Here is a 25,409-nt window from a genome sequence, read left to right on the forward strand (position 1 = left end):
GCAAACTCCACTGCAGACATCTTGCCCTCAAGAAGTGCTTCACCCTCTTTTCTAATACTCTGAACAGCTCTATGTGAACTGCTCCTGCATCCCCACCATGGACGGAGCATCCTGGGCGAAGCATGGACGCTGCCCGGCAGGGTGCTCTCACTTCCTACTTCCTACTATTTTCGTCATCTCGTTTGCTGCACTGATTGCCAGCCTGTCTCATAATCCCCTCTACATGATGGTTTTACGGTAAGTGATGGATCTAAATATTGTGGGAATACCACATGAAAGGCACCATCACACTTTCTCCCCACCTATGATCAGATGTCTCTATTATCCTCTCCATCCTGGCTATCTGTGGTGACACATTCTTGTTGTGATTCGTAGTTTCATAGTAGGGTTGGAAGGGCCTGAGCAGATCATCAAGTCCAACCCCTGCCAGGTGTTCATCTAACTTCCTCTTAAAGACCCCCAGGGTAGGAGCCAGCACCACTTCGCTTGGAAGTTGGTTCCAGATCTTAGCCGCCCTGACAGTGAAGTAGCGGCTCCTAATATCTAGTCTGAATCTACCCCCTGCCAGCTTGTGACCGTTATTCCTGGTCATTCCTGGTAGCGCTCGGGGGAACGGACTCCCCCAATGTCTGCTGGTCCCCCCTGACTAGTTTATAACAGGCCACAAGATCCCCCCCTCAGCCTTCTCTTGTGGAGGCTGAACAGGTTCAGGTCCCGTAGCCTCTCCTCATAGGGCCTGCCCTGCTGCCCCCTGATCGTGTGAGTGGCCCTCCTCTGGACCCTCTCCATGTTGTCCACATCCCTCTTGAAATGCGGTGCCCAGAACTGGATGCAGTACTCCAACTGTGGCCTGACCAGTGCTGCATAGAGGGGGAGGATCACCTCCTTGGACCTGCTCGAGATGCATCTGTGGATGCATGACCAGGTACGGTTGGCCTTCCTGACTGGATCCCTACGCTGCCAGCCCACATTCATTTTGGCATCAATGATGACTCCAAGATCCTTTTCTGCCTCTCCACTGACAAGAAGGGCGTTCCCCAGCCTGTAGGTATGGTGCTGATTCTTCCTCCCCAAGTGCATCACCTTACACTTGTCAGTGTTGAATCCCATCCTATTCGCCTCCGCCCACCCCTGTAACCTGTTTAGGTCTGATTGTAGCCTATTCCTTCCTTCTAGCATGCCCACATCCCCCCCCCACATCTTAGTGTCATCAGCAGATTTGAACAGGGTGCTTTTTACCCCCTTGTCCAAGTCGCTGATGAAGATGTTGAACAGTGCGGGCCTGAGGACTGAGCCCTGGGGGACCCCACTGCCCACATCCCTCCAGGTTGAAAATGACCCATCCACCACCACGCTCTGGGTGTGGCCCTCCAGCCAGTTAATGACCCATTTGACTGTGTGGGTGTCGATGCCACAGCCCCCAGTTTTTTAATGAGAACGGGGTGAGAGACAGTGTCGAAGGCCTTCCAAAAGTCCAGGAAGACTAAGTCCGCTGCTACCCCTGCATCTAAGGATTTGGTGACCTGGTCATAGAAAGCCACCAGGTTGGTCTGACAGGACCTGCCTCTAATGAACCCATGTTGGTTGCCTTTAAGCATAATGTCCCCTGCTGGCCCCTTGTGGACATATGCCAGGATAATTCTCTCAAAAAACTTACCCAGGATTGAGGTAAGACTAACTTACCGCAATGAGCTGTGATGAGCTGTCATCATAGTACCTCTAAACAGACCCTCCAGGTGGAGCCAAGAGAGGACAGGTGAAGAACTCTTTACCTGGTTGATGGGGTGGACCTGTGGCCTGTGGGATGGGGACATGAGGATGCCATTCCCTGTGATGGCCTGAGTGGCTGCATTTGGCAGGAGCCCTCTGTGGCTTCACAATTCACCCAGGCCGAAGGCCATCATTGACAAGAGGCAGCAGGGAGGGTTTGATCCCAGTTTGCATGTTTTGTAAAGACAGGGTGGAGAAGGAGAGGCACCATGGGCTAGATCCTCACTGACTGCTTACCAGCAGAGCTTGACAGAGGTTAATACCAGAACAATGGGGCATCTGGGGAGCTGTGTGGATTAACATCAAATGGTTGTAAACTCCTGCAAGACCATTTCAGGCTGGACATATGGAAGAATGTCTTTACTGTCTGAGCCCCCAAGGTCTGGAACAGCCTGCCATTGTAGGTGGTTAAAGCACCAATTTACTCTTGAAGGTATTCAATGTAGGATGCTTATCTTGCTGAGATCCTATGACCCCAGCTGACTTCCTGCCCTTTGGGCAGGGGGCTGGACTCGATGATCTTCTGAGGTCCCTTCCAGCCCTAATGTCTATGAAATCAGCTCTGTATCTGGCTTGTGGCTATCTCTGTGGCTTGCTATGGAGGTGAAGAAAGACTGAATGCAGCCCAGATCCATTAACAATCAGACCTAGGCAGGTTACAGGGGTGGGCAGACGAGAATAGGATGGGTTTCAACACAGACCAGTGCAAGGTGATGCACCTCGGGAGGAACAACCGGCACCATACCTACAGGTTGGGGAACTCCCCTCTTGTCAGCATGGAGGTGGAAAGGGATCTGGGGGTCATCATTGACTCCAAGATGAACATGGGCCGGCAGTGTGGGGAGGCAGTCAGGAAGGCCTACCTTGGCATGCATCCACAGATGCATCTCGAGCAGGTCCAAGGAGGTGATCCTCCCCCTCTGTGCGGCACTGGTCAGGCTGCAGCTGGAGTACTGCGTCCAGTTCTGGGTGCCGCACTTCAAGAGGGATGTGAACAACATGGAGAGGGTCCAGAGGAGGGCCACTCGTATGATCAGGGGCAGCAGGGCAGGCCCTATGAGGAGAGGCTACGGGACCTGAACCTGTTCAGCCTCCACAAGAGAAGGCTGAGGGGGGATCTTGTGGCCTGTTACAGACTAGTCAGGGGGGACCAGCAGGCATTGGGGGAGTCCCTGTTCCCCCGAGCACTGCCAGGAGTGACCAGGAATAACGGTCACAAGCTGGCAGAGGGTAGATTTAGGCTAGATATCAGGAGGCGCTACTTCACGGTCAGGGTGGCTAGGGTCTGGAACCAGCTTCCAAGAGAAGTGGTGCAGGCTCCTACCCTGGGGTGTTTAAGAGGAAGTTAGATGAACACCTTGCTGGGGTCGTTTGACCCCAGTACTCTTTCCTGCCATGGCAGGGGGTCGGACTAAATGATCTGCTCAGGTCCCTTCCAACCCTAGAAACTATGAAACTATGAAACAACCTAAGGACCATGAGCTCCCCAGTGGCCTTTTACTCCCAGCTGAATGTGGCAGCCATGACTTTTTCATTTTCCTGTCCTTTATCCCTGTCTCTTTGCCCGCATGCTGCTCTTCCCAAAGCTACATTCTTCCTCAGGTCGGAACCTATCAACCCATCTCCTGATCAGACCAAGGACCCTGGGTTGCAGAAGGACAGCACTCTTCATGGGCTGTATGACACCATAAAATTGTTTCATGGCCTTCATGAAAGTTACTTTTTGGCGTCTAGATATACTAAATGATAACACCATCATGTAGTTGCAAATGATGGTGTAAACCATGTCATTGAGAGGGTACAGCAGAGCAACACACTCAAGAAGCTGTGAACTTCCTTCCCCAGTTTACCTTACTCTGTCACGCCCTTCTCCTGGTTGCTTTTCCTGCTCCAGTTTTACTTTTCAACCCCACCCCTAACATCATGTCAGTAAATCCACCTACCAACCAATGACTGCTATCACCATCACAGCCTTTTTTCGTAAATGAAATGTTTTATTTTTCTTATGAAAGTTTCTTTATGAAAACCAAAAACTTGTTAGCTTTCAAAAACCACAGTCAGCCAGAACCACTCAAAACCTGGAAAATATTTGGTTGCCATTTTCAAAAAAAAAAAAAAGCCAGAAACTTTCCAGTTTTCAAGAAAAAAGAAAAATCTACTGTTTCTGAAAAGAAATCCACTATTTTTTCATTTCTTTTGCAAATTTTTGCCAAGAAAAGCTGTCTGTATTCAAAACGGCTTCAGCCACTGGTGTTGTCCCCTCTGAATCAGATGTCATTATCTCAGAAATTATTCATTCATCACTTCCCTCCCCTCTGCTTTCCACTTATTCATACCCACAGACAAGCCTGATTAGATGGAACTGTAAACTTTGCATGCCTCATAAGACAGGACAAACCCCAAATCACTGGAAGGCAAATCCCAACCTGTTCAGGGCAGTATACTCTAAATGATGAACCCAGACTCCTCTGGACTTGAACCTCTGGACCTTTCCCCCTGCAGGGTGGTGAACCAGGATGAAAAATCATTTGCCATCGGAGTCCAGTTCTTATTGATGAGACTATTAGGTGAGTGCCTGTCTTGTTACAGGGTGGTTGGTTGTAGCTGTGTTGGTCTAAGGACATAAGCAGACCAGGTTCTGTAGGTCAATGTGATATCTTTTATTAGACCAGCTAAATGGTTGGAAAAAATGTTCGAATGAAGAAGGGCTCTTGTGCCCAAAAGCTTGCAAAGAACAATTTTTCCAACTGTTTAGCTGGCCTAATAAAAGATATCATATTTACCCAAAGAACCTTGTCTGTCTTGTTGCAGCTGCCCATGCCAACCATGCCAGAGTCTACACTGAAGGGAATGAAGCATGAAAGGCATTAGATGGAGACTGTTGAGGAGACAGCAAGGCTCTGTGAAACTGAAATTAGTCCTTTCTCAATTTGATTTCCTTTGGCAGCCTAATTCATTATTATTTTTAAGTCCCAAGAGTCCATCTGTTCTTGTGGATTGGAAAGAACTGACAATCTGGTGGTGGCTGCTTTAAGCTCCTCTTCCACAGTGTTCCAGCAGATTGGAAGTTGTCCGCGTCCACTGGGCCTCTCCATCAGACAAAGGCTCAGTTATTCCTCTTCTAGACAGTTATGCATTGTTTACCCATTTTATGACAGTCTTATTCTGAAGTACAGAGATGTAGCACCAGAAACCAGAAAAAGGCGGAAGCAAGATTCACATGAGTCAGAGCTGATGCCCTGAGTACTTATGGGCATTAAAGGTCTTACAACCCTAGTGACAAACATACTGAGTCACAGCCAGGCTGGTGTCATTTGGCATAGCTCCATTGATAACAGCAGAGCTATGCTGATGGACTCCAATAGAAGGGCTGGTGCGTTGCATGACACTATGCATCTTAATATAGCAGTCTTCCTACAACAGGTAAAGCAACTGTTACAAAAGCAATAAAGAAAGAGAAGTTGTCATTTATGCTCATGCTGCTTTTGCACAGCCAAATTAGAAGCTGGTGAAAATTACCACAGCTCCAATCCATTGAGCTGCACCAATTAACATCAGTCTCACATCTCTCCTTGGCTGTATAAAGCAGCTTAACATGAGCCCTAAGTGCAACTGGTGACCAAGTTGAGAATCCTTTATGATGCACGTGTGATGTGAATCGGAACTGGGTCCTTGCGTTTGGAGGCTGAGTGGCATACAGGAAAGGAGAAGGTGAAACATTAAACTAGGAGTGGTAAGAGTAGGTAGCCAGTTGGGAACCTGTGGAAAAAATAAAGATGGCTGCTGGTGTTCAGTTCTAGGTTACAAAGAAGAAAGGTCATGCTTTACTTCTTGATATTGCAGAGAATGGCTTAGCTGGAGGTTGGGCTAAAGGGAGCAGCACAAACAAAAGAGTGGTGAGAGGGTGTTGACCTCTGAGACCCTAGCGGTTGTATCAGTTTGCAAGGGACAAGGCTCTCTGGCAATGGTGCGCTGGACCTGCTGGAGGTCAGGCTATAGTTCAGGGCTGCCTTGAAACAGCTTGGAGGCATAAACTTGTTCTGGAACCATAAGCATGTTCATCGTGTGTGCAGCAGCTTACAGTATGTAACACATGGCCTCATTCTTTCTTTCTTTCTCCTTTTGCCTAAAGCCTGGCTCCCAGCACCATCCCTGTTTGGTGCCCTCATTGACTCCGCTTGCATCCTGTGGATGCCACGAAACAACAGCACAGAATTCTGTGTGTACTACAACAACGACTTCCTGCGCAACAGGTACGGCTTGGGCAGCCACACCATCACTGTGCCCGGATGAGTTAGGCTGACAGCTCTCAAAGGGATTCCACTGGCCCAGGGTCTTTAGGAACCATTTGACAGTCACATGGCAGAGAGTGAGGTGGTGGAAACTGGGTTCCTGAGAGAATTTTTTATTTTTCCTTTTACAGTGCAGCTTGTGGGAGTGCAAAAATAGCAAGCAGAGGGGTTTGGAGAGTAGGCTGCATGCTCAGCATCTACCAGGGGCTTAGTTAGGGACTGGAAGATCAGAACAAGCAAAGGCATTGTGAAGGTAGTATGGGAGAAAGGGGCTGTGGATGAGCAGTCACAGCAGAATCCACTCTAAATAACAGGAGAACCCCCCACTCTCCCCCCTGTCCAGTTTTCTACCATCCAGCAACTGTGGTGCTAAGAAAGAAGTAGACAGGACAGTGCAAGACCTATGGAAAAACTAATAATCGTATTGTGATTAGTACCCTTTGGGGGGATCAAGCACATGCTTTTTGTTTTTAGTGCCTTTATACCAGTGCATTTAAAGAAAGGTGGGGTTTGGCGGGGTTTTGTTTAACTTTTTTTTTTAAGGCAGGTCCTTAAATTATTATGGCCGTCATACAACCCCAGTGCTCTAGGCTGTTAGCAAGGGAAGACAGATTTTTGCATGGCACATTACTTGTATCGGCATTGTCTGTGTAACAATACTGCCAAAAGGTTACCATTGAAATGAGGGAAAATGGCACTGGGTATTTACAAAGCAGGGGGATGCTCTTTGACTTAAGGAGGTAACAGTTTTGACAAAGAAAAGACAGGAGAGGAGCAGGGAAAATTACAGCTCACAGCAAGTCAATGGCAGAGCTGAGACAATAACCTCGACCTCCCACTCTGAGTTCCCATCCCATGCCCCGTTTTGTCGTACTGAGAAAGTTCGGCTGAGTTCTGGGCTCCAATTCCACCAGGAAGTGAGGGCATCCTAAGAAAGGACAAAAAACAGCTAAGGCAGCTCCTGAGTTTGCTCTGTGAGGTTCACATTGTTTGTTCTCTTTCCTCTTGGCAGATATTTGGGTCTCCAGGTGGGATACAAACTCCTCGGCATTCTGCTGGTCATCCTCATCAGCTGGAGGGTGAAGAAAAGCAAGGAATATAATGTACAGGAGAAGGCAGCTGGTCTGGTTTAGCCCTGCCCCTGTGGACTGCCCAGAAGGGCACTCTCCCTAGCTGATCTGTATTTACTATCAGTACTTAGCCTTCTGTTCATTTTTTATTGTAAGAGAACAACTCAGTACTAGCAGCTGAGCTCTGCTCGTCTCTGCAATCTGTTCTGTAACCCAGCTACGCTGACTGGTGAGACTTCTTTGTGCTTCCAAGGAATGGACAAGGGTAGGGGGCTCTTGGAGGGGGTCACACAGCTGCCTTGGGCAGTGGATCGGGGTTGCAGACCAAGTGCCACCATGCTGCTGACTCTCCCAGGGAGTGTCAGTGGGGTTTCCCTGGCCTGTGTAGAGGAAAAGAGCCCACAGGCCAGAACCTGTGAAGAGACGGAGCTGGGATCAGAGGGCCACGTGTTACTTGGCAGAGTGCCATCCATCACTAAGGAAAAAGGGACAGTTCTTTCTGTGTCTCAGGGAAGAAATACAAGAGGGGTCTGAACCGTGGGGAGGGGGCAGGGCTTCCTGCAGGGGCCCCTTCTGCCAGCTGAGCCCTTGGACAGCCTCAGGAGCACGTGGCCTCTTGGAAAACTTCAACATATGGGAATGGCACAGGTGACACATCCTACTTGGCTTCAAGCTGTTACAGCCACTAAAGCAGTGTGCGTAAGTTTGGGGGTGACTGACGAGGAGCAGCGCCTGCTGCCTGGCCCTGTCCCACCTCCGTGAAAACACTTGCCCTGCCAGCACACTTGTTATATGGGATTGAAGTGAGCTCTCTATCCCACACAGGGCAAGGAAAGCTGGGCTGGGCTGGGCTGAGGGGCCGGCGTGGGGAGGGTGACCAGTATTGGACCAATATGAGGAAATTTATGTTCTCTGTTCAGCGATCTTTCCCCCTCCATATCCTCTCCCCCTTGCGCACACAGGTCACTGTGGACACAGGTAGACTAACTGTATGATATGAATACCAGTAGTTTATTATGAGATACCTGTTTTTTTTAAAAAAATAAACGTCACTTTTGCAACCCTCTGCTTGCTTTCCTGACTTCCCAGTACGAACCAGCCCAGAGATTTCCTTCCTCTCCCCAGGACTGTTTGTTGTGGTGACCTAGGGTCACCATCACCTCTTGCTGTGGTCCCCTGGAAATGAGGGCATGTGAGACCTCACTGAATCAGGCCCACATGGCACGTGCCATTGCAGTGGCAGGCATGCCTATGTAGAAAGCACAGGACTAACCCAACAGGCAATGTGCTGGAAAAATGATCAGTTGGATCTGAGAGTGAATGGAAAGTACTTTCAGGCTGTGGCTCTTCCAGAGGGTCATTGGAGCCTGTCAGGAGACCTTGGAAGGAATTATTTTATTTTCGTGCATTTTTTGTGTGAACATTTCCCCTCCACCTCTCCAGGTTGTTCTCAGAGCTTCTGCCAAGTGGTAGCTCAGCTTTTCAGAAAATCTGGCCACTCTCAGCACTTGCAAATTTGGCACTGACAGCTGAGCAAACCCAACCCTAGGCAAAGTGTAGGAAAGAGAGCTTGAGGGGGAAAGGCACAGGATGAGGAGCTAGGAGATCTGAGCTTTATTCCCAGCTCTGCTATGGGCCAGGAGACCTTCGGCCAGTTGCTTGAGTCAATGCTTTCTAAGGGGCTCTTGAATTTGAATCCCACAACAGGAGACGCATAGAGAACTCGGATTTCCAAACCACTGAAATCGGGGAGAGTGGGAGGTGGCAGGCCTCTCTGAAAATCAGGCCAGTCCTACTTCTGCACATCATGGTAGGCACCCATGTCAAAAAACTCTGACTTTAACCTGTGGCCTAGAAAAATAGAACTAAGTCCTGCCAGGAACTCAGGCAGAGCTATTTCATGGTGGTGCTAATAAATATCTGGAATAAACTGCAGCATAACATGACAGCTGCAGAGGAGGGCTGTGTTGTACACTGCGGCTTTGTCCCAGAAGTATGGGTCGTGGTAGCATGGAAGAAGAAAAAGGCAAGCATGGCAGCAATAGATGAAAAGGCATATGCCGGACAGGCTTGTTCCTACACTAACAATGCCTTACTCCAGTCATTGGTGGGGAATAAATCTAGAACTAGAGCATAGGCTGCCTCTGGGTAAGAGGAACAATTCCCAGTGCGTCTGCACGGTGACTTTAGGAAGATCTGACAGTGGTGCTTGCAGACGCGGGCTGTGCTCTGAGCAGGCTGCCTTCTCACCCAGAAGGAATACAGCCCCAGGAGCACAGGCAAGTTGTTGGAGGGAGTCAAAACCCTCATACTGAGAATGGGTGGAAAAGCCTGGAAGACTGGCATGGCCCCTTTACGACTCAGACCTTGTGGGCTAGCAGTTGCCAGAAGCCTGAAAGGGACCTTACAGGGAGAACAGGGCAGCAACCCCCTCTAGCAGGCACTGCAGAGGCCAGGAGAGACTCCCTGACCAGGTGGAGCAGCCGGAGTCAGGTGCCTGGAAAAGGGGACAGGCCAGCAAGTATAAAAGCTCACCCCAGCAGCCAGGAGGGCACTGAGACCCCAACAACAGTGAAGGAAGAGTGCAAGGGACAGTGAGTAGCCCTGAATGGGGCAAGCCTGCTGCGATGCCGGGGGCGTTTGTGACCAGCACCAGGAGAGATGCATCTACCTGCAGGGGAGTGAGCCCCATAGAGAAAGAGGTGGCAGGCTACTGACTGTGTCTGTATGCCAGAGGGGGCAAGTTTAAGCTGGAATTTGTGTTTGACCAGTCGGAGGCATAGGTTGAAAGGTGTAGATATAAAAGCCCTGACAGCTAGGACCTCTGGTGCCTATGTGCTTGCTGCCATGGCTGAAGGGTTAAGCTGTAGGTAGCACCTGCAGCCCAAAGACAGTAAGGCCCAGAATGGGCTGAACTCATGAACTGAGCAATCAAGATCACAAGATGGCAGCCAGAGGGCAAATAAGCCCCAGTAGGTTGGTATCTTCAGGTTCCTCCTCTATATCAAGGCAGGACATTTCCCAGGTTAATTTTAACAGCAAGGCCTGGTAGGCCAATTGGGAAAGGGGAAGTTTACAACTGGGATCAGGGCAATGGGCCCCGTTGTAGTGAGCTAAGGTCCTCCTTTGCCCAAGTCCTGCCATAAATGGGATTAGCTTGGGGATGGGCTAACAGACAGACCCAAATGTCACATGAAAGGCATATAGTGTCATGACCTCCCCCTCCAGGTGTGGCCACTAGGGGAGGCTGAAGAGCTACCATTTCGTTCACGGGGCTCTCTGCCACCCACTGTCCTGGGAGGCAGCACAAATGCCTCGGGAGGAGACGGGGAACACGGCTGTGTGATAGTCAAAGGGGAAGTAAAAGACGAAAAAAAATAGACGGGAGCTGTCAAGCTGAGCAGCCTGGTATTTCCGCTGGGTGCACCATTAATCGCTCCTCCTAACTTTCTCCACACCTGTTTCTGACCTGTCCTGCTGCCTTTCTTACCCACACCCCTCACTCCTCCCGTCTCTAGTCCTTTCCCTTCCTTTCCTTCATGCAGGAGTGCTGTGTTCCCTTTGCCACTGGATGGCAGCGCTGCCCTTTCAAAGACCAGCTTGCCCCAACACTTGGGAGGACCAGTCTCCCCCCTGAGCTGTTCTCTACAGGAGCTGGGCTTTCCAGAGCCTGGATGGACCAAGCCAAGCTAGTCCTGCACCAGTTGGCACAGGGCCCTGGTTGCCCCTGGGGTGGAAAGGGGGGTGGTCCATGCTTTGCCCCTTGCTTGCTTGCATTGGGCTGGTGCCAGGACCTCGGGAGAAGGACCCCAGCCCTAGCCAAGGTGCAAAGTGCAGAACTTGGGGATCCCTTTTCTGGAGACCTGTAGGAGGAAAGTCTGCTAAAACCTCTGCCAAGAGGACAGGAGATAGGCAGCCATGGCAGGAGATGGGGCCAAGTCTGAGTCGCCCCTGCAGTGGCAACCCAGGCTCTGCTTGCCAGGCCAGCCTCCCGCCCAGCACTAACCTTGTCCCTCCTGCTTTGGCCCTGGCTCATGCCTCGCTGCCAGTTGTGGGTCCTGCCAGGGCACTGGCATGGGCACTGAGAACCGCTCTTCTGGTGCCTGCAAAGCTTTTGAGGAGCAGCACTGAACCTGGACCCCACGGTACGACTGGGCTGCCCAGGCAGTGGTTTGGGTCACAGCATCCACAAGTGGCAAATATACACTGACACAAGCCCCCCACAGGGAATCCATGCATCTGCCCATGCAAAGCAGCCACTGGTGAGTGGTGAGCAATTGCTTCCCCTGTCCAGGGAAACCTTGGGAAGTCTTTCCTTTACTCACATCCATGCCCTGCATGGTCCCACAACATCCCTAGGCAGCTAGCACATTGGCTGCTGTCTGAAGTCTGCACACCCATGGGATCAGCAGCCAGGGAAGAACATGCCTTCACTACAACTTTGCCCAGGACAGGCCTGGATCAGGCCTCATGCAGCCAGAACATCCCAGGGTATTTCGCAGCCCCTTATGGTACTGCCACAAAGTAAATAATACTCACCTTCCATTTGCAAAGCCTAAGAGCAGAACCAGGGATGTGTAAAAACAGGATACTGCTCCCAGAAGCAGAAGGCTGCATTGTAGTCGCCCTAGCCCATGGATCCTGCAGCTTCCTGCTATGTCACTACAATATAATTACATAATTGCTTACTCATGGGTTGACTGCTTAACAGGAACCACTTTTCCTGCCCCCTCAAATTTGCCACCCTGTCTGTAGGGTTACGTTAGCTGTGCATTGTCAGCTAGGTGCAAGAGCAGGTCCTTGCTGGGAAATAAAGTGGGAGAGTGTTGGTTTGAGAGGGCTGTGGAACAAGGGGCTCCAGAACTGGTGCAGCCAGGCTCAGCAGAAGACAGTAGCTGGCAGGCGTCCCAGCATGGTACTGGTTCTCCCTGGCTGGCAGAGGACACCTGGGGTGCCTAGCAGGAAGGGAGATTTCACTCACTGCTTTCCCCTGTTGAGCCTGCTGCCCTGATCAGCCTGGACAGTGGCACGTAGGGAAAGGAGTGAGTGGGAGGGGATGGGATGTGTTGCTGAGATCAGAGGGGAAGGGAGAGGGTGCCAGGCGGGGGGAAACAAGGGGTGGGAGTCTTAAGTGATTTGGAGACTTAAAAAAAAAAAAATCCCTGCTGCTGCCCCTGAGATTCAGTACTCCTCCTGGGGATGGAGTTGGAGCAGGGGTGCAGCCACCCTACAGCACTAATAGCTGCTCCTGCACCCTTCACAAAATCCTGGATCCACCCATGCCTGCATGGACCCCCCTGCCCCCCCCCAAAACTATAGTATCAGAGCACCTCTCACCGCCCCTAAGTGCAGGAGGCAAAGGATATTTCTGCCCATCTCTCCACAGCCCCAATAGCTTCCTCTCCTTGACATGCACCCACTTCTGGGTCCCAGCCCACCAGGCCTGTTTTAAGATTCCAGGACACAAGTTCACTGTCTGTTTATTCCTCCATAAAAGTGGGACCTATACCCCCACTGCCTGGGACCCAGAACCAGTGTGGCCCCCCAAGAAACTCCAGGAGTTTCCATTAACACAACCTTGAGGGCACTTGGACCTCAGTCATCAGGATGTGCAATCATAAAAACAAATGGGTGCAGTAGCTCAGCAAAGGCTTCTCCAGTGAAATGATGTAAGAGACGTACAGATCCAAACACACAAATCCACCTGCCTTTCTCCTCTCCCATTTTCTCCCAACTCTAGAACACCTTTGGGTTTGTCACAGTCCTCCTCAGGAGTTGAAGCACCCTCTGCAACCCATGGCTTTGTTTTGAACCATGGAGTCCATCAGTATTTCTCTCTGCACAGAGCAGCCTCTTGAGTGGTCGCACAATTGAGCAGGGGCCCCTTTCCTGGGCAAGCATACCCTCATGTTTGTCTGTCCTGCCTAAAGCATCTTGAGTGTCTTTGTGGTGTTAAAGGCCTAAAGTACACTGATTCTTTCTTTTCCTGCTTGGGGATTTGCCACTCTCCCTGCCCAAGATACCTGCAAAGTTGTTGAGAACTGATTCCACCTGGGATGCAGTTACTCATTGATTTTTCTCAGGTGAGTCCTTTTCAGCCTTAACAATCAGCCTATTCATATACTGACCTGTCAATGCCACTCTATGTAGCACACGAAGGCAGTGCACAATCAAGGGAAGGCATAAAGCACAGGTGCACAGGCTGCTCCTAGCACCAGATTATGGTTGTAGATGCATGTAGATATCTCCATGTTGCAGGGAGGCACAAACAGGCCGAGTGACTTGCTCTAGACCACACAGGCCATCTGTAGTGGTGCAAGGAACTCCTGACACCGAGGCTCCCCCTTATCCACTGGACTTTCTATCTACTTTATTGGGAATACTTTCATGTGATGTAACAGGTTGACAGGGGCAGGGCTGAGCAAAGACTGGGTGTTATCACAATGTCAGGGCTTGTGTAGGGGGGGTGAGAGACAGGGTTCTCTTTCTGGGTTGTGTGCAAACTCATTGCTGTGTCTCTGTGATGCTCTGCTACAGGTGCTTTTCCTCCCTTTCCTTAGAGCTGTGGTTCTCACCCTTTTAAACTCAAGGCACTGCTTATTAGGTTCAAGGCACCCCTCAGAAACTGCCAGCTCTTAACTTTCACTTGTTTTTTGACTAAAGAAAACTCCTAACACAATTCTTCTGGGTTTGAAGAAGAAATCTTGCAATCTCTGGGTTTATCTCACAAATCCTGTCTGCACATGTAACAGTGCTAACACTGTGTGGCACCCTTGAAAAGATCTCAAGGCACCCCTGCCCCAACACCCTGGTTGAGAATCACTGCCTTAAAGAGACTCCATCAAAGCCCCTTTGTCCATCACAACTTGGGGGTGATCCTGCATTTCTCAAGACTTCATGAAGATCCCAAAGAGGGAAGCTCCAACAGCAGGAAGCTCTCCTCTCTGACTAAATACCCAGCTGTGCCTGAGAATTAGTATGTTGGCATAATAGTGTGAGAGGACAGAAGCCATTTCATGTAGTGAGTGATAACAATGGCAACAGAGATGCTAATCCACTGGCCATAGGGCCCTGCACAGCTGAGGTAGAGATGGAGATGGGAGAAGACTTGGCCCTTAGTATGCATTAGAGTAGCCCCTGAATCGCTCTAATTAATGCCAGACTGTAACCTTTCCCAAGGAGCCATTTTCTAAGCGGGAACCACTGAAGCACCTGCTAAGCCAGAGCATGTCCCTTACACTGTGAGATAGGTGGTGCAAAGATGCCTATGCTCTCTGGGATGGGGGTCTATAAACCTCAGCCAGCAGGGGGCAGAGTTACTGAGAGACCTGGGAAGCTAGGACCCTGCAGAGCTCAAGGTATTGCTGATAAGCAATTGGGGTCAATGCTACAGTAGGAGGATGGGTCCAGGCTGGTGCAGTCAGGGACATGGAAGGACTGTCTTGCATTCCAGCAAGCAACTGTGAGAGTAGAGGGAGGTGGTTCTGGCTGGGTTATGGCATGGAAGTGCAAAGTTATCCGAGGTGTTTGAGATGAGTGAGGTGGGCTGGAAGACTTGACTTCAGGGGACTGGGGGAATGCTCAGTGGAGTCTCAAGCTCTCTTATGCCTCCTAATCTGTGTCTGTTGAGGAGAGAGAGAATTTCTGCTCCTACCTGTCTGGGCTGTGATGGGCTACTACTGGCTGGGCCTGCCCCACTAGTGTGATAGCCTGGCCCATGAAAGACTCTTTCCCCAACCCTTAGAATGGGGACTCAGATGTGCGGGGCATCCCTGATGCCCATCTATGTCCCCAGGGAAGGTCCTGTAGTCCCGGGAAGGTCTGTATAGCTGGCTAAGCCATTTCTAGGCCTGCCCTGGGTCCATTCACATGACGGCTCCTCTCACCGGAACAACACAGAGCATGGGATCGAGGCAGAAAATAGGAGCTGCTATTCCTGGGAGCCAGTGTTGTCAGTGCTGAGTGACTGTGCTGAGAGCTTTTGGTAGCTTGGGCAGCAGCCAGCTGTCAGAGTTATTGTTTGCCACAGACTGAAAGAGCTGAGGCAAGCATAAGACCTGTGACCTGCTGCCCCTCTAAGCAAAGACCAGGAGACAGCCTCTAACACAAGCCTGTCCCCAGGGAAGGGAGCAGGAACTAGACGCTGAGCCTGGACAGATGGGACAGTTACACCAGAGTAACTCACTATGGCTTTGTATGCTGATGTGAATTATGGCCAGGAACCAGAGCAGCTGTTCCAGGGTAGCTGCTTGCAGTAGGTGCTATTACAGCATCTTGCTGCTAGATAACAGGCATGTAGGCCAAGCCTACTTGGGACAGGAAGCAAATGGATAGCACATGCACTGGTGCACCTGCATAGCTTGACCTCTGCTTTTCAGTGCAGTATTTTTCCAGCACTATTTGAAACACTTGTTCTGAACAGGAGCTTATTTTTGCTTGTTTGCTTCTTGTTTCCATTTGATATAAAGATTGGTTATACCTGTGTAAGCAGCCACTGTGGAGAACTCCATACTGCTGCCTCATCTCCCCCTTTCTAGGTCAAATTGGGGGGAGGAGCTTTCGCTTGGCCCTGAGAGCCTGTCTTGTGCTTTTATCCTTCTATATTTTATTGTTCTGGGCACAGATGTAATGCTATAGCATCCAAGCTAGACTAGACAGTGGTATAGGGCCATGTCGCGCTTAAAACATGTTAACTACACTTAAAATACAAGTCCTCAAGCAGTAAAACACATGCTAAATGCCATCATAGTTTTGCAAAGTTTGGCCCTTTTTGGTAAGGTGCATCTCCAGATCACATTGCCTAACATGGACAATGCTAACATCTGACTGCTCCACAGAGGTAATACAATAAAGGGACTTTCAGAGTGGTTGTGGGGCTGGGAGCAACTCATGACTGTTTGTCACTCCCAGCAGCACACTGGAGCCTTGAAGTGGCTCCTGCACCATGCAGGGGCTGGGACTGATATAGAGCTGTTCCTTGCTCCCAGGCCCTGCAGCACACTGGAACAGAGTCTTCAAGGGCTCCAGCACTTGGGATGTGTTCTTGTATAGATCATGGTAAGCATTACTGCGAGTTAAAAAGTTTTCTGAGAAGTCGCATGGTAATGCTTGCTACAATCTATATAATGCATCCCAAGTGTAATGTGTGACAAGACCCACAGACACCTGCACCTTGTTAATGTTGCACTTCCACAGTCCAGGTTATGAACTAATTTTCAAACCACTCTTGTTTATTGGTCTCCCGGAACAGCCGCATCTCATCTGTGTTCCCAGATGGGTGTCTTTAGTATCCTCGTATCATCTGCATTTCCATGTGTGTCCTATAGCTCTTGGTTCTGCCATGGAGTGGTGCCAAAAGGGTGGGTGGTCTTGGTCTCCAGAGGCTGGTAGACCTCTATTCATTGCTTCCCACCCCCCATCTCTGAAAACAGTCTGTTGGAATAGGTGCCCAGATGTGGATCTAGGTCCCTTGCTTCATGCCTTCCCATCTGACAGTGACATACTGTTTTGTGGTACAACCACGAAGAAGTCACAGCACCTGTTTTTCTTGTGGTGCTGTTAATCCTTTGTGGTTGTAGCCCTAGTGTGGTTAGCAAGGGGCTTTCTGGCACAAGCATTAGGTGTCAGCTTCAAAAGCGAGCAAATGGAAGCCCTCCTGGCACTCAGATCTGGAGCACTGCTCAGAGGAGGAACAACCTTGTGCCAGTGTCATCCTGATTGTTTTGGAGACTAACAGTAGCAAGGGAAGGTGCTCTGTGTGTATCGTGGGACTGAGAGACCCAGGTTCAATTCCAGGTTCAGCTCTGCTTCCTGTGATGCAGTTAGGCTGTGTATTTGAAGATCAGAGCTGTAGTGCTCTATCTCTCCTCTATAAAACAGCTGTTATGGCATCCTACTTGCCAGGCTGCTGCGAGGCTACCAAAGTGCTCAAGATGGCTTAGGTTGGTTGATGAAAGGGGGAGTGAATAAGGCAAAGAAAAAATAAACTAGTATTTGCAGTTAGTAAAGTTTGAAAAACACTGATTTAAAGCTTGAAAGACAGTAAGAAGGAATGAGGCTTCACTAGTAAAATAACTTGCAATCTCTGAATACAAGAACCCAACAGGAAAACTGTTTGTAGAGCATGAATGCAAGTCAGCCAAGACTGTAACTTCTGTGGTGGACAAAATTTTCCTCAGGAAGTCTTCTCTCACATGCAGATTATAGTCTGTGTCATGGCCTTGGCTGAGATGGTGACTGTATTCCAAAAAAGAATTGTTTTAAGATATGGGTGTATCTGAAGGAATTAAACTTCTATGGTCTCCAACCATGAGAACCTATTTCAATTCCTGAATTCTCCAACACAGAGACTGGTGTGTTCATTGTCACAAGAGCCTTTCCAGGTCTGGGTGAACTGGAAATACATCAGATGGAGTCTGTTTACCTTGTGATAATGTGTTTCGGATAGTTGGTGCTGTGTCCTTGCACATAGATATGGAGATCATAAGCTGTGAAGATCTCTTGAAATGGGTAACTCTTATGACACAACAAAAATAATGACCGGGGAAGCCAATACCCTCCAACCATTGGCATATGTTGAATGATTCCCTCCTGATTGCATGGTTACAGAATTAGTCTTTATTCTAGTTTAGCAAATTGCATCCACACAAGGGCCTGGGAGTGACTAGTTTGGGACTAGTGTGTGAGAGAGATGCAAAATGCAACTTTCAGTGATGGGATTTGTTGCTCTGAATAATCAAGGTACATTATCCCTCTTGAGGCAAAAAACCTAATGACAAGGCACTTCACAGTTCCTGAGAGATAAACTAGGCAACGTCTGTCCCAAGTTCATGTACAGAGTTAGGTGGGGGGCAGGGGGTAGTGTTAATAATGGCAAGTTTGCCTCAGAGAAACTGGTAAGTACCTTTGACTTTTTTGGCTTTCCTTTTATATAATAAAAGGAAATTTTATTGCATTATTTTATTGAATAAAATGCATTTTATATGGGCATTGGTTACCATAGGGTGTATAAGGCTCTGCTCTCTCTGTGTCTCTTTTAGCCAGTTTGCTAATTCCTGCACATGACCCACCTGACACATCCCAATTGGTTTATCAAACCAGGTGATGCTGGCTGCTACAATGCCAGAGACTGACAGATGCTGCATCATGGGCAAGACTTCATGTCTTATGGTCATTAAGGGTCACAGTTCTAACACCGCAGACATAATGTCACGTGGCCACTTGGACAAATGCACAAAAATGCTTGGATGCACTCGCCCATATAGCACACACACAGGTGATTACATGTAAAATGGAGGTGCATGGCTCCTTTGGCACATGGACACAAGGTGTCTTCTCTTCCAAAGGTGGCTCTAAAAAGCTCTGTGAACTTTCTTCAAGAGCAGGAGTCAGAAGAGGAGAGCCCTGGTCCAATTTCTACTCAAGGAATTGTGTTCGACTGCCCATGGTTCTCCCTGCAATTCCAATGTCATGTGGTAGACTGCTCCCCTTGCTGGCCACTGGCTTTGTGGTAAAGCACAGAAGTGGGTGTCAAAAGGCCTTGTTGGAATTCTGGACTCGTCACCAATTTAGGGGCTTCACACTAGACCCCTCACCGTGCTTCACAGTTTCCCACCTGTACAATGGGTATATTGAGGTTGTTTGGTATTTGAGGAAACTGTGTTCTAATAACAGCAGCCAGGACTTGCCACATGTGTTGAGTCCTGTAACATAGCTACATCATATCGGGCATTCTTGACTGAAACCTTTTTTCACTAGTGAGAGAGCTCCTCTCTGGCTCCACTTGTGGGCCAAAACCTAGGCCCAGTTTCACAAAGGTACTCAGGTGCCAAACTGACCTTTAATTTTATTTATTTCTGTTTTTAAGACAAGTTGTGTGTCTACATATTAGTTCTGCATCTACATACATTTGTGAATGAAGCCCCTAGACTCCAGTGGGAAACCTGGTGCTGTAGAACTAACCTGGGTAGCAACACTGAACCCAGCACCATGCTTGGTACCATGCTTGGAGCAGGTAGGTCTTATGGATGCTGTGGTGGCAAAGGCTTAACTGCCCAGGACTGAGCATGGAGCAGTCCTCCCTTCTCCTTTTCCTTTCCTCCTGTCCCCTGGTACCTTCTGCCTCTAGAAGCTCTGGCCATGGGCTGAAGTTTGCTGCTGCAGATGCCCATGTTGAGTGGGCAAAAAAACCCTCCTTGTTTTGGTGCCAAAAAAGGGTGACATTACCCTCACCCTTAGAGTAGTAATGGAGTTCACAGCTCCACGACTGCACCTTGCAGAATGAGACATGCTCATTAACACACACTTCTGCACTCATGCTGAAACATTTTGGGCTAGATTTGGGAAGTGCAGGTAGAGCAGGGGGCAGGACCTCCATCCCCTGCACATTCTGGCACGTTTTTCCCTTTTAGGCAGGGACTCATGCCCCGCTTGCCCACCTGCATTTATACTGCTACACTGGAGCTTGTCTGATCCCACAAGGAGCTGGTTAAATACCATGAAGGAGTGCTTTCCAGACACCTGTGTTCCTTCCTTGCCTCTTGGCAGGGAAAGCCTGGAGATGAAGAAAAAGGGATTAAAACCCATTCAGTACATATTAAATATATAAGACAGACCCTGGTAGATATTTGCACAGCAAGCTTGGGGATTTCACTACCCAGCTGTCATAACTGTGGTTTCTGCTTATTTTAAAACTCCCCAGAGCTGGCTTTCAATCTGGAGGCTAGGATTTTCAAAGTCCTGTGATACCCGTTCTTCATGATTCCTACAGTTATGAAGGTTAGCAGCCACTTCATACTCTGTTCACTGTCTTGACCTTACCTGGGGATTTATTGCTACTTATGTTAATGACTAGAGTCTTTAGGTGTCTCAAGATTGGGACTGTGTTGTGCCAGGTGCTGTATATGTACATTGTAAGCTCTCTGGAGGAAAGAGTTCATGCCCATCTTTCCTAACTAGACCAAAAGTGGAAGGAGAAACGGCACTGGCATGGAGAATCATGTGCTTCCTTGACGGAGCACAGTGGCAGAGCTAGGAATAATGCTCAAATATCCTGAGTCCCAATCTAGTGTGTGTCACCTTTGTTAAACCTTGCTGCATAGCCTCATACACTAATACTTGCTTATAGCTGTTGTGGTGCATGATGAGCAAGTCATCAGTTCACGGATTAGTAACCCACGAACTCAGCCCAAACTCAAGAACTCTGGGAGCAAAGGATTATGGAGAAGCATTCCCTGTGCCTCACCTACCTTTATCCCCAGTGAAGGAACGGCCCTGATGGGCTTTAAGGGGAAGTCCTTCCAGTACTACTTGATCCCAAAAGAACTGGGAGGGACAGTGCTTGGATGAACATTGCTTGAAGTGTGGGAGAAGGAAGTGAAGGACTTTCTCAAGCGAGGGGGAAAAAAACTGAAGATGCCCTTCTCCTGTTGGCACTTGCATCCAGAAATCAGTCCATTCAAAGTATATAAAATGTAGTCGCTCTGTTCAGAGACCCTGCAACAAGGAAAATGGTGGTATGGCTTTACTAGAGCAATGTAGCCTTTAACTTTTACTCTCTTAAAAATGCTTCTTATTTATTTAGTGTGTGTGGCTTTTATTCCTTTTTTTTTTTTAACCAGTTGGTCCATAGATTTTATTAGTCACTGAATGGATTGCTGTTGTATTATTTTGATGGTCTCCAGCTGCTGTTTCTTTAACGATTTCTTATTGACAAGTCTTACTGTTTCTGGTAATGTTGCCTTTTTGGTCTTGCATCCAGCTGTGTCAACAGCAAAGGACCTCAGAGGGTGATGGCTTTTGGCATGCAAATAAGGTGTGTGCCTTTTTAACGAGTTCTTTCAACAATGTTTTCAGCCTCCGTGCAATATTGGTCTTGACGTGAACATGCAGATGCAAATATGATTCCTCTCTGGAGCCAGCATGGAGCATTTGGACTGAAGTTGTGTGTCTTAAGAACAGCTTGTTGCATCCATCGCATCACATAGGCTAGAAGCAGCAAAACCAGCCTGTGGGTTAAAAGAGCACAGTAGACAAGTGGAGTTTCACGATCAAACACATAGGCATCTTTTGATGGATAAAAATGGTCTGGCTTTCTTTCCCAGCAGAGTTCAATGCTCATATCCCCTGAGGGTACTAAACAGGCCCCCGTGCTATAGTTTTCAGAGATCTTTGATATTCTTGTTTCCTCACAGGGCACATACAACCTCAGGACTTAATGTATTGGCTTAAGCAGTCAGTTCCAGGAAGTGCCCTTGCAGTGTGCTGAAGGTAAAGAAGATTTGCACCTTAGAGACTAACTAGAACAGATGTGCACATAAATAGCATAAGCTTTTGTGAGGTCAAACTCACTTCATCTGATGCTGTAAAAGGACAGGCACAGAAAAATTGCAGTATGTTGTCCTGGTGCATGATTTGGTGTCCCTGCCCAACTGGTATGGCAGTGACCATGTGCCCCAACCAAAATCAAGACCCTATTGTTGTGTACCATGCATATGCCCAGCTGAGATGGTCCTTATGGTGAAGAGCTAAAAAATATAAGTGGGAAGGACTGAGTCATATCTTAGATGAGAGAATCCAAGGTTGCATCAAGACTGACCTTGGACCAGTGCTGTAGAGACATGGCTTCTGTGCCTATCCTTCCCCCGGTAGACAGGGTGAACAAAGAGGCATAGCAAAATCAAGCCAACTGTAGTGAGAATTGGGTGGAATAAGCACAGGCATACTGTGAAGGAGAAGAACTAAACCATAAACTTGAATTGTGGAACAGTAGGCAACCTCTGGCTTTGTCTCTTTCTAACTAACCGCTAGCTGCTCCCTTACTGAGGGACCATTTCCCACCCAGTCCCTAACTACCTCAGCCTCCTTTTAAGAAGCATCTCTAAACTATGACTTCTCTCACTACACCAATGAGCCTGGCCTTGGTTTAACTAGTCTGAAAATAAAGCCTTGCTCCAATAATGAAGGCCTGGGAGAAAGCTTGGTGAAGAGCTATATAGGGCAGCTGTCACCCCTGTCTGCTAATACCACACCAGTAGGTAGCCTTTCCTCCTGACCACCACACTGCTCTTGCTTTGCTAGGTGACACTTGGGTGTCCTGCCCTAATACGACCACGTCATGGTGGGAAAGAAGGGCTACTTCGAGCAGCAGTCACTGAAAAGAGGGTATCCTGCCTGGATTTAGAAATGGATGGAGTCCCATGCCAGTTTTTCCTCTTCTAAATCAACTTAATGTCATCCCACCCCTGATAAATAAGGGAAGCAATACTGAAAGTAAGGAAAACTGTAAGTGCAGCCATGGTGAATAAACAAGATGGTTGAAATTAATCTGTGATTTAGCAGCATTGATCTCAGGAGATTTATATATTGGCTCATCCTGTTTGCTTTCTGATTTCACTTAACCTATAACATCTTTAAAAAAACCCAAAAAGCATGTCCATTTTGTGATTCCCTATAACTAACACTGTGCTTGGGAATGAATTTGGCACTTGAATGAAAATCAGGCTGAAGAAATGTGGGTGCAGGATAACAATAAGCAGAAATATCTCTAGGTGGGAAGAAGTATACAGGAACAGTTTCCACTTCAGCTGGGTTATTTGTAATGTTCTTTCGTTAGGAGCAAGACCGGGCAAAAGGTAATGCTCCCTTGGAGGACAAGGGAGGAACAGAAAGGAGCCTACAAAATTTGAAATAAAGTATAGAAATGAAAGAAAAGAAAAGATTTGACTTCAGAAGAGTGGGGGGAATAATCCCAAACCTTAATATTCCATTGGAGAAATCCAGCTAGCAAGTAGAAATGGTTAAAGGATCTCGGCGTGAGAGCGGCAGAAAATTCAGTATGAACACTAGCGTGATGTTAGAGGCAGGGCTCATTTATCCTGCAAACCCAAGGGGCCATATCATGGAAAAAAGGAGATTGGCCTTCTGAGACCAGGACTGGGATTCTGGGGCTGTGGCAGCCAATTTGTGAGGAAAGATTAATGCAATTAAATAAAAGGGCCTATTTAAAGGATGACTGAGGGAGCTCTGATAGGTGTCTGCAAGTACTTGAGAGGTGTAAGCAATAAGGTACTGGAGAAACTTTGATGCTCCTACCAGATTTAATTAAGACTAATAGCATGAAGCTGAACAAAACAAAATATAGTCTGAATATCAAGAGAAAAATTCCTAACTGAGAGGTCTATTAAATTGTGTTAGAGCTTCCCAGGGGATGAGGTGGAAGGAAGAAGCCTCCTTGCTGGAGTCATTTGAGAGTACACTGAACAGAGCACGTGACAATACTCTGTCAGGGAGAATCCTCTGGCCGCTGGGAAGAGCTGAGGTGGGGACACAGGCTATTTTCTTTCTCCTTTCTTGCATTCACTCATTGTAGGCATGGAGTGGGGGTCCCCCTGGAACAGCAGATGAAGTGAAGAATGAACCATCTTTGCTTGTGTTCTTCTACCTCGGTCTCATCGCAGCTCGCGGGTCTGGCAGGCCGGCGTGGGCCTTGATGAGGGCTGGATGGGCTGCAGATAGTGGGGCAGATAGCGCATCAATGCCATTTTTTTTTTATCCCACTCTGAATCCATCTTGGTCCCATGTCCTTGTGCAAGGACATCAAGAGGAATGGGCCAAACTCCAGCTGAAACATCTATGCATCTTGGTCCCCAGCCTTTGTCCAGGCCAGCAACTGGAGTTGGCCAACCTCCAGCAGTATAACGTCCGTCCATCTTGGCCCGAGGCCGTCATGAGGAACGGGCCAAACGGCAGCGGGAACGTCCGTCCATCGTGGCCCCAGGGCTCCGGCCCATCGCTCTTGGCGGCCCGGCCCTCGGCAGCCCCCGGCGGGAAGGCGCGTCCGTGTGGGCCGCAAGCCGGGTGTCAGGGCTGGTCCCAGGGTGCCGCGGGGGGGGGGCGCTGGGCCGGTCCCGTCCCCCCCCCCGCACCTCGAGCGCGGCGCACGGCGCAGGCGCAGGCGCGGGCGGAGCCGCCGCATCCCCGCCCGGGACGGCCCCGGCCGAGCCGCAGCCTCAGCTGCATCCCGTCCCCGGCGCAGGCAGCGCCCCGGCTGCACCATGTCTGCGGGCGGCGACTTCGGCAACCCGCTGCGGAAATTCAAGCTGGTGTTTCTGGGCGAGCAGAGCGGTGAGTGCCGGGGCGGGGCGGGCCGGGGGCTGCGGCACCCCGGGGGGCCGGGCCGGGAGCACCCCGCGGGATGTGGGGCCGCCCGTGGGTGCCCGGAGGGGGCCGGGCCGGGCGCCGCCGCCTGCCCCCGAGCGCCCGCCCGCCTGCCGGCCGCGGGCGGCCCCCGGAGCGCGCCTGCTTGAGGGCGACGACACGGAAGGGAGGTCGCGGGGCTCGGCCATTCTTTTATAACGTCCCGGGGGGCGGCGAGCGGCTGGCGGCCGAGAGCCCGGGCGGTCGCAAGCCTGCGGCTCTCTTGCGAGTTGCTGGGTTTTCACAGCAAAGCGGTGCCGTGGGGCGCCCTGAGCGGGGAGGGAAGGTGGAGGGCACGGAGGTCCCCCGACATCTGCTGCAGGGTGCTGGCAGCACCTCCTATTGCCTTCTCTTTAAGGCAGAGCTTGGCTTTTCCAGGCGTGGGTGCTGGAACAAAAGATCGCTGGACCGTCCACCCTGCCCGCTCTGCAGTGCCCTCCTCTCTTCCCTGCTTTGCTGCTTTTTGTGTCAGCTCTTCCTTACCAAGGGCAGCCTCGTGCAGAGGAGGATGCCCTTTCTTCAGCTCCCTTCTTTAATGGGAGCTGCATACAGGATTTCCAGGTAGACGGGCGTTCCCGGGAAGGACATACAGAAATACCCACAGGAGAATCCACCCATTAGCTTTCTGGTTGTGGTAAAGGCAGGGGCAGGGGAGCAGACCAACTTCCCAGCAGCTGCGTATCATGCACTTCTCCGTAGAAGATGGGATACAGCCCTGTAGCGTTGCAGGCAAATTCCCCAGCCTGCTGTAGCTGGGAGTGCTGTGACAGGCTGCACAGAGCTAAGCAGTTTTAATTATTTTTGGAGGTGCTGGATGAACACGCTGTCTGTCACACAGAGTGGGGACCAAATGCTCTTGGCTCCACATGCACAGAGCTGCATTTTAAAACTGCTGTCAAATCTCTTATTTGCCTTTATCAAAACAAGACCCCCCAGGTGCTGGTCAGTGCTCACAACCTTTGATCATTCCCCCCTCCCTGCCCTGGGCTTCTCCATGTTTTGCTCACCCAATGGTGGCTGGTTAATTAAGAAGAAAAGACAGCTTGACACTTCTGCTGTTTTCCTGGCAACTTTTATGCTG

The 25,409-nt window shown here is 49.5% G+C and overlaps 2 protein-coding genes across 3 annotated transcripts in view; both read left to right on the forward strand.

Annotated features, from left to right (window-relative positions):
• Window positions 1–8,198, forward strand: part of SLCO2A1 (solute carrier organic anion transporter family member 2A1) — a 105,424-nt gene extending 97,226 nt beyond the window's left edge. For both annotated transcript variants that reach the window (XM_090053302.1, XM_090053303.1), the window contains 4 exons: window positions 68–237; window positions 4,273–4,337; window positions 5,903–6,023; window positions 7,075–8,198. In XM_090053302.1, coding sequence (XP_089909428.1) covers window positions 68–237; window positions 4,273–4,337; window positions 5,903–6,023; window positions 7,075–7,195 — 477 coding nt within the window. In that variant the 3' untranslated portion in view covers window positions 7,196–8,198. The remainder of the gene's footprint in view (window positions 1–67; window positions 238–4,272; window positions 4,338–5,902; window positions 6,024–7,074) is intronic.
• A 15,859-nt stretch (window positions 8,199–24,057) lies between these two features.
• The window catches only part of RAB6B (RAB6B, member RAS oncogene family), a 104,505-nt gene continuing 103,153 nt past the window's right edge, over window positions 24,058–25,409 (forward strand). Inside the window, exon 1 of the mRNA XM_090051825.1 lies at window positions 24,058–24,256. Within this exon, the coding sequence (XP_089907951.1) occupies window positions 24,187–24,256 (70 nt within the window). The 5' untranslated portion in view covers window positions 24,058–24,186. The remainder of the gene's footprint in view (window positions 24,257–25,409) is intronic.

The sequence above is a fragment of the Crocodylus siamensis genome, chromosome 6 (genome assembly GCF_052110815.1).
Source record: "Crocodylus siamensis isolate JL-2025a chromosome 6, ASM5211081v1, whole genome shotgun sequence".
NCBI classification, from domain to species: Eukaryota; Metazoa; Chordata; order Crocodylia; family Crocodylidae; genus Crocodylus; species Crocodylus siamensis.